We start from the raw sequence: 12,786 nt of genomic DNA on the forward strand, positions 1-12,786 counted from the left end.
ATTGCATTGCAGATTCTCTCATTAGCTGTCAGCACCTTATCTGGCCCTATCCATAAAAAATGATTAATTTTATAAGATATATTTTGAAAACCAAATATGGGAACATATTTATAGAAAACAAAATGAAAATAGTTCAAATAGGCAACATATAGAATGTCTTATCATCCATCGGTGATCCAGTGAGTGGTTTCCCTGTGGATGAGAGGTCTGTCCAGTGTTCTGTGCTGCTTTATCTCACTGTTATGAAATTCATCAGACGTGCCCTCTGTGGCATGGAGTGAGCGTGTGCCTGTGTGTGTTCACGCATGCTCATGCACACATCCGCTCTGGGGCCGAAAAGGATAGCCAGTTTCACATGATTGTAAAATATGTTTATAATGAGCAAATGAAAAAGTGAATGGTTCGCCCCCAAAATAACGTTCTGTTGATTATGCCACTGAAAGCATTTGCAGTGTGAAGTAGCATTGGTTATATTATTTAGTCAGGACTTCATCACACAGCAGAAAATGCAAAAATAGTGGTTTTGATTAAAAATCCTTGAGCTTAGAGAAGCATACATAGTTCTGCTTCAGTTTCTTACAAAATTTCCTTCCCTTGTAACATCGCAGATTAGAGAAAACTCCCCTGCAGTCTCTCCTACCACCAGCAGTACAGCTCCGTTTGGCCTGAAGCCTCGCTCAGGTAAATGAAAGCCGCGAAGTTCTTCAACCTGTGAACAAGTCAGTGGTTTCTCTTTAGCCTTCTAAGTGCACACAGCCTCGTGGGCTCTGAGTGGGTCCTGGCGTCAGCTGGCTGCAGCTTGGGAAGGCAGGTTCAAAGCCTTGTTTGTAGTGGTTCGGTTATTAAATTTGTGTTATCAGTAGTAGTATCTTACCTCCTTTTGAACAGCAAAGAAGGAAAGGTGATGGGGCATATAAGTAGGTAAGAAACATTCTGTTGAGTTTTTTACCCCAGGGAAGATATAATAGCTAGCCCTTTGCCTCAGTGGTTCCTGGGACTTGATAAGTTCAAGGGAAGTCTCCGGAGGTGACCCCTTTCTGAAACATCCCTCACTGGCTTTCCGAGCCTAGGTCTATGTATTTACTCGTGTAACAAGCACTGATCATTTCAAGGCTCACAGGACTGGCCAGGAGTCTTTTTTTTTTTAAGAGCCTTTTGTTTAGCCCTGGCCAGTTTGGCTCAGTGGTTGGAGTGTCGGCCTGCGGACCAGTGTGTCCCAGGTCCGTTACCCGCTAGGGGCACATGCCAAAAAAGGAGCCTTTTGCTTATATAACCTACTTTCTTTTACTTTCTTAGTAAATGTAAAGTATAGCAATGTGCAGAATGACTATTGATTTTTAAAAGAAAGACTATGTATAGAAAAATTTAGTTCTTCCATTTCTTCATGTACTTAAAATATTGGCACTGTGTACCTTCTTTTAAGTCCTTCTTGGTTTTCATAGTTTTGATTCTTAGGTCGTTTGCATATACTCACTGCTAATGCTTTTTAACTAAGTACTAGAAAATAACAAGCACTTTTAAGCAAAAGGTGGTTAAGAACTCAGATGTTCTTGGTTTTTTCAGTAAAGCGTTTTGACAACAGTAGAAGCTACTCGTGTATATTCTGACAAAGGATATCCACAGAAAAACACAAAGATAATTATTTCATAAAGAATATTTTTATTGATTTTGGAGCAAGTTGATTGATGATGTGGCCAGGTGTAATGGTTTCCTGGCATTTTGAATGGGCTGTAATACAAAGCTATTTGAGAAAATGCTTGGGCATGGCAAGGGTTGCTAGTAGGTGTTTAATAGAAAGATATTTGCTTTATTATGAAAAAAAATTCAAATGCCTGGCCTCCTCATTTTTGGAACTGAGCATATGCAACGAGATCTGGGCTGACTTCTATTTTCATGGTCCCAGGCATGTGCTGGGAGGAACCTAGGTCACTCCAGGCACATGTCATCTGTGCCTGTACTGATAGCTCACCAGGAGAGTTACTGCTACACACTGAGGACCTCCTATTAGGCTACAGACTTTCCCCTAATCCTTACAAAGCAGTTTTATACAACTTTAAAATAAATATTTTCCAATTGATCAAATCAAAAGTTGAATAGATTTTTTAAAAATAACATTCTTTTGAATGTTGCAATTTAGTTGTAAAATTGACTCTGACTTTTTTATTCCTGGTATGGAGTCAAAACTCAGCTTATCAACATTGTCCTTGTACTGTTAAACCATTTCAAATTCTTTGCAGTGGTAAACAGTACACGGGGCATTTACTTTGAATAGCAGAAAACAAAGACCATTTCCTCTGCAAGCTTCCAGTCCCCCTGTAATGCTGACTGACTAGTGGAAATGGTTCTTGAAAGCTGGGGGAGTAAATAATGCTGATTTAGCTTCAGAACATCAAGTGGATTTGGGAACTTTATAAAACTACCATTATGTACTATGAATTTTTTTTTCCATTTTATTTAATAATTTTGTATTTTCACATTTTAAAAAAATAATATATATATAGTAATCTTAATTGAAGATGATGTAATTTTAAAATATAGAAATTATTTTTATTGAGTAGCTTTGGAACTTTTAAAAGTTAGTTAATTTTTATTTTAAAGTTCATTATATAGATTTTTGTGATTTCTGTGTTATAAATAAAAACAGACTGCTCAAAACAGCAAAGGGGAGTAAGAACTTAGACTCTTAAAGTAGACTGAGAGTTTACTGCAAAAGAACATTTTTTTCTCTCCTTTGTTTTCCTCCAAAGACAACTGTATATACCTAAATATTTATTCCTAGAACCATGTCCATTTATTTTACTGACCCTGTCTTATGATTGAGTAACATTTTCTAGTTATAGTATAGCTCATATAGATATTTCCTAAATATATAATTACTATATGGATATTTAGTTAAAAAAAAAAAGATGTTATCATTTCATAAGTAACCAACTCAGAAGTGCTTGAAGTTGATTGAATTTTTGGTTAATTAAGTTTGTTGTTAAAGAGACTCTACTTGTGTCCAGAATTGTTTCATACTGACAAATATTGAAGACAGTATTGAGATGTGTGTTATGTCAAGTGTTGAACAGAGAATTGGCTAGATTCACCTATTAATAAAGCATGCCAGTAGGCTTAGATGTCTTAAAAGAGAAATTTTATATTGCCTTGGGAAAATTTTCAAACAGTAAACACTGATTCTATAATAGTTTTATTGTTAATAGATATAACTACACATATTAAGCATGTATTATATAACCACATTTTTTGTGTGAATCATATTTGTTAAGATTGTTAGTTATTTAGAAGGTCTTTGAAAAAGTTATCTGGTAGGTCTTTTACTTTTTATCTATAATCTATGGATACTCTTTTTTTCTGCTGATATGATTCACTAGTACTCAAAGTCTGTAGGCTGTGGAACTGTTAAGATTAACGATATTAACTGCATGCAAAATATATGATTGATAAGTACTAACACTCAGTTTTTATCATTCTTTTTATTCCATGCGCCATCTTTCATTCTTTTCCTATATTGTATCTTTGAAATTAAATCCCATGATACGAAATTCACTTCATTTCCATACAACCCTTATGCCATTTGTGAAATGCTGCTGCCCCTTTGGTTTTTCCTGGTCCTTGTGCAACTATACGTGGACTGGTTCTCTCGCTGTGCCGCAGACCCAGCCCTCACTCTTCCTCCTATCTCCTTCAACACACTTACACAGGCACAAACATGGGACAGCTCTAGCTACAGTGTTCCATCTGAAGGAGACAGTGACAATGGTAGGTGGCTTTGAATCTTTTCTTCAATGTGCTTATTAATAAGCCAGTTAATATATTCATTTCTGTGCAGCTGACGATGGGGCTATATTCACTTGCATGCCTGATACACGAAGTCACGAGCAGACTGGGGAGGGAAGTCCAGAAAAGTGCATGTGTGTTGTTCTCTAGCAGTTTGTCAAACACCTTTTCATTATTTTGAATATTCTGAGTTTGGGGAGAGCTTTACAATAATTGCTTCTCTGTTTTCTGCTCGAGTTTTTTGGCTTGTTTGCTTGTTTACGAGAATCTAGGGTTTGCACATTTGAATTATCGCTGCTTGCTCCTGCATCTGAACTAAATGCTGTGAGAGTTTGAGCCTTCGTTGTCTATGCTTACCGTGTGAGATTTTCAAGGCAGTTACCATGTGCCCTGGCTGATCCTAGAGTGATATGCTAAAGTAATGTTTACATTGAGAAAATTCTAAAAAGGAAGAAAATTACTTGCCTTCTTTTTTGTTTTTGTTTTTTGCAAATTACTTTTCACATTTTGACTTGTAATACCTTCTACCTTTTGATATAAGTTCCTCTGTATAATATCAAGAATGTAATTTGTCCTGAGATTCAAATGTACAAATGAAAATCAAGGACATCTAGTTGGTATATCTTTTCATGTCATTAAGTATTTTAAATAGCTTAAGAGATGAAAATAAAATACATAGAATTATTTAGAGCTACATACCACATAGTTGAGTCTCTATTCTACTTTAGTTCAGATTTTAAACGTTTTACTTGAGATACAGTGATAAATGTGAGTTAAGTGAAATGGAGAGTGTGATTCACAGGGAACAGCAGTGAGATGGATGAGAGATATCACCACCGTGCAAACACAGCAGGAAGGTGTGTTTCCCAATAACACTTTTCAATTATTTTTAATTTTTTAAAATTGATTTTAGAGAGAGGGAGAAACCTTGATATTTGCCTCCCATACACACCCCTACTGAGGATCGAACCTAGAACCTGGATATGTGCCCTGACTGGAAATCAAACCTCTCACCTTTTGGTGTACAGGTTGACACTCCAATCACTGAGCCATACCGGCCAAGGCAGTAAGACTTTTTAAAAAATATAAGTGTGTTATATATACAATACATAGAGAATATGTCTTTAAAATACTTGCTGTGATTTCTGGTCAAAATTCAACCATAACTGCTTTTCCAATTTTCTTATGTGGAAGGATGTGTATATCTTGGCAGGTTAATTATAAAAATAATTTTATTATTTCATATATTTCAAAGTTTTTAAACTGAAAAAAGTATGACTGAATAACTAAAATACAAAAGTCTCACCTAATATGATTCTGTTTTAAATCCTGGAAGTTAAGGAGGCTTAATGGGAACTTTCTTGAAAACTGTTCCTTTACTTTAAAAAAAAAGTGGGAGGGGGCATTTTTGTTTTCAGAAAACATGGCTATTTGCAGGTCTGATGTTGTTTAAAGGAGATAAAGCCTAGAATGAAAGATTTATGTGTGATTTGGTATTATTTCCTTAAGAGTATTATCTGAAACCAAAAGGACTTTTTGTTGTTGTTGTTGCTTTTAAGCTGGAAAAGGTCTAGACGTCTTATGTAACAGCAGAATGTCTCTCATTATGAGCCAACTAGAACCAGAAAGGTGAGGTGACCTGTCTAGTCACGTTGCTAGGCAGAGATGGAGGTGGGGCTGTGCCCTGGACTCCTAACTGTCTACTGTATTTACATTCATTCTACAGCTGTTTATTGAGTACTCCTTGTGCATATTACTAAGGCAGACTGCCTCCTTTTTCATTAATAATCCTAAGAATTTATAGAAAATAATCATGTGGAAATCTTTCAGAAAATAAAATAATCTTGCAGTACTTCCATGGTATTTTTTTGTATAAATGAAAATTTCAGCTGCAGTGGTACATATACACAATGGAGTACTATGCAGCTGAAATTTTCACTTACACAAAAAATACCATGGAAGTATTGCAAGGTTATTTTATTTTCTGAAAGATTTCCACATGATTATTGTCTATGAATTCCTAGGATTGTTAATTATCCTTTGAGACGACATGGAGGGACCTAGAGAGTATTATCCTAAGTGAAACAAGTCAAGCAGAGAAAGACAAATATGACATGATCTCACTCATTTGTGGAATATAATGAACATAACAGTCTGAGGAACAGGGTAGACCCAGAGACATAGAAGTAGGGTACAGACTGACAACCCTCAGAAGAAGGGGTGGGTAGGGGAGGAAAGAGATAAACCACAGAACTTATATGCATGTACGCATAACTAATAAACATGGACAACAAAGCTGAGGACAGGGTAGTGGGGGAAGGGAAGGAGAGTATCAGTGGGGAAAAAAGAAATATCTGTAACCAAAAAAAAAAAAAAAACTTTTCAGGGACTCACATGCAACTATTATGCTTACCACAGTAATTATAAACAGATCATTTTCAATGTTTATATGACTCTGTCATTTATGTCAGGTATTTGGTGGCTGTCATTTATGCCTTTGTGCAGTTTATCTATAAAATATGCACTGGGCAACACATACTTTTCTCTGCAGAAATCTTCTTTATAAATGTTTGTCCCAGATCTGATCTTTGTATGCATCTTTGTTCTCTTTGTGCCAAACTTTGCCTTCTGATATAAATACGTTTTCCAATACATTTTTAGAATGAATGAAGTGGCATTTGTTATATGCATTCACAAGTGTATAAACTAATGTTGCAAGAAGAATACAGCCTACTTTTTATGTTGGTCTTCTGGTTCCTCTTAAGTAGGAGATACTTTTCAGTGACCTCTCTTTGCATTTCAAAGCTGATTATCATGAGCTTTGTTTCCTCGTATTTTCTCCTTTATCCAATATCTACAGCTATCTCAACCTTTGCAAGTAAACGGTATCTTATTACCAATTCAACCTAGGATATTGTTGGTAAAGTTAGCATTTTTGTACCTTGTTCACTGTGTGGCTTTGTATTAAAATCCCTCTTTTATTTAAATTTCAATGTTGAAGTAAAATTTAAAGTTTACTTAAAGCAATAAGGTAAGGTAAGGCCTTGCCTTCTGCAGTCATGTTTCTCTCACATTCCACTTCCCGCCCCATCGGTCCTGCATCCAAATGCCAGATAGCCCAGCGGGCCCATAAGAAACAACCATCAGAGATTGAAGAAAGTCAGCGAGCTCGAACACTGGCGTCCAGCATGGAACTGTCCTCGGAGACCACCAGAAGTGTGCCAACCGAAGTCTGGGGGAGCTCCCTTCTGGCTGAGGGGGGAGCCCCATGTTCCCAGCTGGGAGCAACCCAGAATCCCAAGCCTCCAGCCCCTACCACAGCCAGCACCAATTTTGGCTTTAGCCAATTAGGAAGAGGAAGGAGAGGGCAGAGAGCATGAAGAGGGAGGGGAGCGGAGCTGGAGGGGCCCAAATCCAGCACTGCACTGACGTACAGAAACTTTACTCATTGGCCACGGAAACGTGGCCAGGCAGTGCTGGAGTGGAAATTGCAGGGCTCTGAGGACACCACAGCTCTCCACGCCCCTGCCCCAAGCCTGACCCACTGCATCGGTCACTAAGTTACATGGGATTGAATCCGATATACAGAGGAGAGAGGGTAATTTTGAAGAACTTGGATGGCAGCTGCTTGAAACTATCCAAAGCGAAGTGTCTATATTCTTTCCTCTAAGGTTGAAAATCCAGAAAATATAGATAATAATTATAAAAGAAAAGAGCAGAGATTCCAAAATGAGAGTGGAGTGAATGGAAGTTACACAGATCATCTCCCAGGACCAAACTGGAATTACAACTAAAATAAAGACAAATCATGAGCAACAGAAAAGCTGCCTGTGAGGACCATATAACCAGGAACACTGAATTGATTCTGGTAGGACTGTGGAAGCACAAGAGGGGCCTGGGAGCCCACGGACACAGCAGTGGTCTTCGCTGTGAGGAGCACCCTCGGGGTTCAAGTCCCAGGCCGACAGCACAGTGCAGAGGGCCGGGATAGACCACTAAATTAGCTATAGCCACTCAACTTGGGCTCCTGCGGAGGGAGGGCGGACTGGACTGGAACTGTGTGGGGACACTCGGGATTTGGAGGGTGCTCAGAGCTTTTACTGAGTTGCAGCCACACAGGATGGTAGACAGCTTGATCCTTCCCAGGGCTCTGGGGAGAGGCTGTGGACCCTCTCTCAGAGATTCAACCCCCTCTCAGCTGGGCCAAAGAAATGTAAATGGAGGCTTATTAACAACCAGCATCTGCCCCACCCTCGGGAAATCCACTTACACTAAACACCTTGAGGGAGTTTTTCATTCAACTGAAAACCCATGGCTCCTCAAGTAACCAAGACTAATAGCCTCCAGGCAAAAAGCTAGAGGATAACTGAACCATTCCTGGACTTGCAGATCTACCCAGGAAAGGAAGACTTGACAGTGGTGTTAGGTGTGGGTCCTCGCACACTCATCCAAACCCAGTAGAAGCAGTCACAAACAGCAGAACACCAACACCCACAGGGAAAATTTGACAGGATCCAAAACCCACTGAGATAGTCAAAATGGTGAAACAAAGAAGCAAATCCCAAATGAAAGAACAAGAGACCTCTACCAAAGATGAGATAAATGAGGTGCAGTTAAGCAAGTTAACAGAGCTCGAGTTCAAAGCCATGATCTTTAGGAAGCACAACAGCATGAGTAAGGACCTCAACATCATGAGTAAAGATATAGAATCATTGAAAACCAACCAAGTGGAAATGAAGAATGACATAGCAGAAATAAAGAACACATTGGAAGGACTAAACAGCAGAGTAGAGGAAGCTGAGGACTGGATCAGTGAATTAGAAGACAGGGTAGAAAAAAATCAACCAATCAGTAAACCAAAAGGAAAAAACAATTTAAAAAAACAACAACAGGAAAACAGCTTAAGAAAACTGTGGGACATCTTAAGAGAACTGTGGGACAACTGAAAACATAATAATATTCACATTATAGGAGTCCCCGAAGAAGAAGAAAATGAGCAAGGGTTAGAGAATATATTTGAAGAAATAGTGACAGAAAACCTCCCTAATTTGGTGAAGGAAGATGGCATTCAAGTTTAATAAGCACAGAGAGCCCCAAGTAAGAAGAACCCAGACAGGCCCACACCAAGACACATAGTAAATAAAATGCCAAAAATTAAAGACAAAGAGAGAATCTTAAAGACAGCAAGAGATAAGCAACAGGTTACCTACAAAGGAACCCCATAAGGCTCTCAGCTGACTTTTCAACAGAAACACTATAGGCCAGAAAGGAATGGCATGAAGTAATCAAGGTCATGAAAACAAGGATCTGAATCCAAGACTACTGTATCCATTAAGGCTATTATTCAAAATATAAGGTCAAATAAAGAGCTTCCCAGACAAAAAAAGACTAAGGGAATACATTAGCACCAAACCAACACTGTAAGAAATGTTAAAAGGACTGCTGTAATTAGTAGAAGAAATAGGAAGAAAAATAGAACCACACTAAACAAAAATGGCAATAAATAAGTACATATCAATAATCACCTTAAATGTAAATGAATTGAATGCTCCAATAAAAAGACACAGAGTAGCTGATTGGATAAGAAAGCATGACTCATCTATATGTTGTTTACAAGAGACCCACCTCACAACAAAAGACTCACATAGGTTGAAAGTGAAGGGATGGTAAAAGCTCTTCCGAGCAAATGAAAGGAAAGAAAAGCTGAAGTAGCAATACTCATATCTGATAAAATAGATTTCAAAATGAAGACCATTACTAGAGACAAAGACGGCCACTACATAATATTGAAAGGATCTATCCAACAGGAAGATATAACCTTGGTAAACATATATGCACCCAATATAGGGGCACCAAGATATATTAAAAATCTTCTAGAGGACTTCAAAGGAGAAATCGACAGCAGTACAATCATAGCAGGGAACTTCAACACCCAACTGACATCACTGGATAGATCCTCTAGACAAAAATTTAGCAAGGAAACAGAGACTCTAAATGAAGCATTAGACCAAATGGTTTTAATAGATATCTTCAGAGAATTACAACCCAAAACTAGAGAATTCACATTCTTCTCAAGTGCACATGGGATATTCTCAAAGATAGACCACATGTTAGGACAGAAACTAAGTCTCTACAAGTTCAAGAAGATTGAAGTTATATCAAGCATCTTCTCAGGTCACAATGCCATGAAACTAGAAATCAGTTGCAACAAGAACACGCAAAGACATTTGAACACATGGAGGCTAAATAGCATGCAATTAAACAATGAATGGGTTACTGAGCATATCAAAGAAAAAATTAAAACTTCCTGGAAAACAATGAAAATGAACACACGACAACACAAAATTTATGGGATGCAGCAAAAGCAGTTCTAAGAGGCCTACGTCAAGAAACAAGAAAAATTTCTAATAGACTGTCTAACCTCACAACTTAAAGAACTGGAAAGCAAAAAGAAAGAAAACCCCAGAGTAAGTAGAAGGAAGGAAATAGTAAAGATCAGAGCAGAAATAAATGACATAGAGACGAAAAACAAAGCAAACAAAAAAAACAAAACAAACAAACAAAACTATTCAAAGGATTACTGAAACAAAGACCTGGCTTTTCAAAAAGATAAACAAGATTGATGAACCCTTAGCTAGACTCACCAAGAAACAAAGAGAGAGAGCCCAAATACACAAAATCAGAAATGAAAGAGAAGTAACAACTGACACCACAGAAATACAAAGGATTGTTAACAAATACTATGAACAATTGGCAACAAATTTGACAATCTAAGCAACATGGACAAATTTTTAGAAACACATAGTCTCCCAAAACTGAACTGGGAAGAGACAGAAAACTTGATCAGCCCAATAACAATTAAGGATGTTGAAGATGTAATCAAGACTCTCCCAGCAAATAAAAGCCCAAGCCTGGACGGCTTCACGGGGTTGTTTTACCAAACATTCAAAGAAGAATTAACACCCATTCTCCTCAAACTATTTCACAAAATTCAAGAAGAAGGAAGACTTCCAAACTCGTTTTATGAGGCCAGCATAATCCTAATTCCAAAACCAGAAAAAGACACTACAAAGAAAGAAAACTATAGGCCAATATCCCTGATGAACATAGATGCCAAAATCCTGAACAAAATACTAGCAAATTGGATCCAGCAATACATCAAAACAATTATTCACCATGACCAAGTGGGATTTATCCCAGGGATGCAAGGCTGGTACAATATTTACAAATCAATAAATGTGATACAGCACACAAAGAAAATGAAAGATAAAAATCACATGATCATATCAGTAGATGCTGAAAAAGCGTTCGACAAAATTCAGCACCCATTCCTGATAAAAACACTTAGCAATATGGGAATAGAGGGGTCATATTTCGACTTAATAAAGGCCATATATGAAAAACCTACAGCCAACATCATACTCAATGGGCAAAAACTAAAATCATTTCCCTTAAGAACAGGAACAATACAAGGATTCCCAGTTTCGTCACTCTTACTCAACATAGTACTGGAAGTCTTAGACACAGCACTCAGGAAGAAAAAATAAAAGGGATCCAAATTGGAAAGGAGGAAGTGAAACTGTCATTATCTGCAGATGACATGATATTATACATAGAAACCCTAAAGACTCCATCAAAAATTTACTGGACTTAATAAATGAATTTGGCAAAGTAGTTTTGTTACCATCGTGGCACAATAATTAAGATACCTAGGAATAAACTTAACCAAAGAAGTAAAGGACCTATTTGCAGAAAAATACAGGACATTCATTGAAAAAAGAACTAGAGGAAGATATAAAAAAGTGAAAGCACATACCGTGTTCATGGATTGGAAGAATTAACATCAATAAAATGTCCATATTACCCAAAGCAATATGTAGATTCAATGCAATCTCCATCAAAATACCAACGACATATTTCACAAAACTAGAACAAATACTTTAAAAGTTTATCTGGAACCAAAAAAGATCCCGAATAGCCACAGCAATCTTGAAAGACAAGGACAAAGGAGGTGGGATCACAATACCAGATGATCAGGTTATACTACAAAGCTACTGTAATCAAAACAGCCTTGTAGTGGCAAAAGAACAGGCATATAGACCAGTGGAACAGAACAGAGAACCCAGAAGTTGACCCAAGACATTATGCTCAATTAATATTTGACAAAGGAGGCAAGAGCATACAATGGAGTAAAGACAGCTTCTTCAATAAATGATGTTGGGAAAATGGATAGCTATATGCAAAAAAATTAAACTAAACCATCAGCTTACACCATACACAAGAATAAACTCAAAATAAATAAGGACTTAAATGTGTCGTGAATCCATAAAAATCCTATAAGAAACTTAGGCAACAAAATTTCGGACTTCATACACAGCAGAATTTTCACTGATACATCACCTAAGGCAAGAGAAACAGGAAAAAATGAACACATGGGACTACATCAAACTAAAAAGATTCTGCACAGCATAGGAAACAATCATCAAAATGGAGCTAAATAGGACATACAAATGTCTCCAAACAGGACATACACATGGCCAAGAGACATATGAAGAAATGCTCAACATTACTAATTATCAGAGAGATGCAAATTAAACAACAGTGAGTTATCACCTTACACCTGTCAGAATGGCTGCCATCAACAAATCCTCGAACTACAAGTGTTGGTGAGGGTGTGGAGAAAAGGGGACTCTAGTACACTACTGGTGGGAATGCAGACTGGTGTAGCCAGTATGGAAAACACTATGGTGTTACCTCAAAAAATTAAAAATTGAATTGTCATTTGACTCAGTGATCCCACTTCTAGGAATATACCCTATGAAGTCTGAAATACCAATCAGAAAGAATATATGTACCCCCATGTTTATAGCAGCACTATTTACAGTAGCTAAGATCTGGAAACAGCCCAAGTGTTCATCAGTAGAGGAATGGGTAACAACGCTGTGGTACATGTACACAACTGAGTACTATGCAGCTGTAAGAAAGAAAGATCTCTTATCCTTTGAG

At 37.6% G+C, this 12,786-nt stretch overlaps 1 protein-coding gene across 5 annotated transcripts in view; it reads left to right on the top strand.

The window, feature by feature from the left end:
• LRCH1 (leucine rich repeats and calponin homology domain containing 1) overlaps nucleotides 1-12,786 on the top strand; it is a 222,374-nt gene that overhangs the window by 180,178 nt on the left and 29,410 nt on the right. For 3 of the 5 annotated variants that reach the window (XM_036249956.1, XM_036249953.1, XM_036249955.1), the window contains exons 15-16: nucleotides 609-681; nucleotides 3,658-3,762. In XM_036249956.1, the coding sequence (XP_036105849.1) occupies nucleotides 609-681; nucleotides 3,658-3,762 (178 nt within the window). The remainder of the gene's footprint in view (nucleotides 1-608; nucleotides 682-3,657; nucleotides 3,763-12,786) is intronic. The other 2 variants (XM_036249954.1, XM_036249957.1) reach the window with 1 other exon arrangement.

This window comes from Molossus molossus, unplaced genomic scaffold, assembly GCF_014108415.1.
Source record: "Molossus molossus isolate mMolMol1 unplaced genomic scaffold, mMolMol1.p scaffold_m16_p_9, whole genome shotgun sequence".
NCBI classification, from domain to species: domain Eukaryota; kingdom Metazoa; phylum Chordata; class Mammalia; order Chiroptera; family Molossidae; genus Molossus; species Molossus molossus.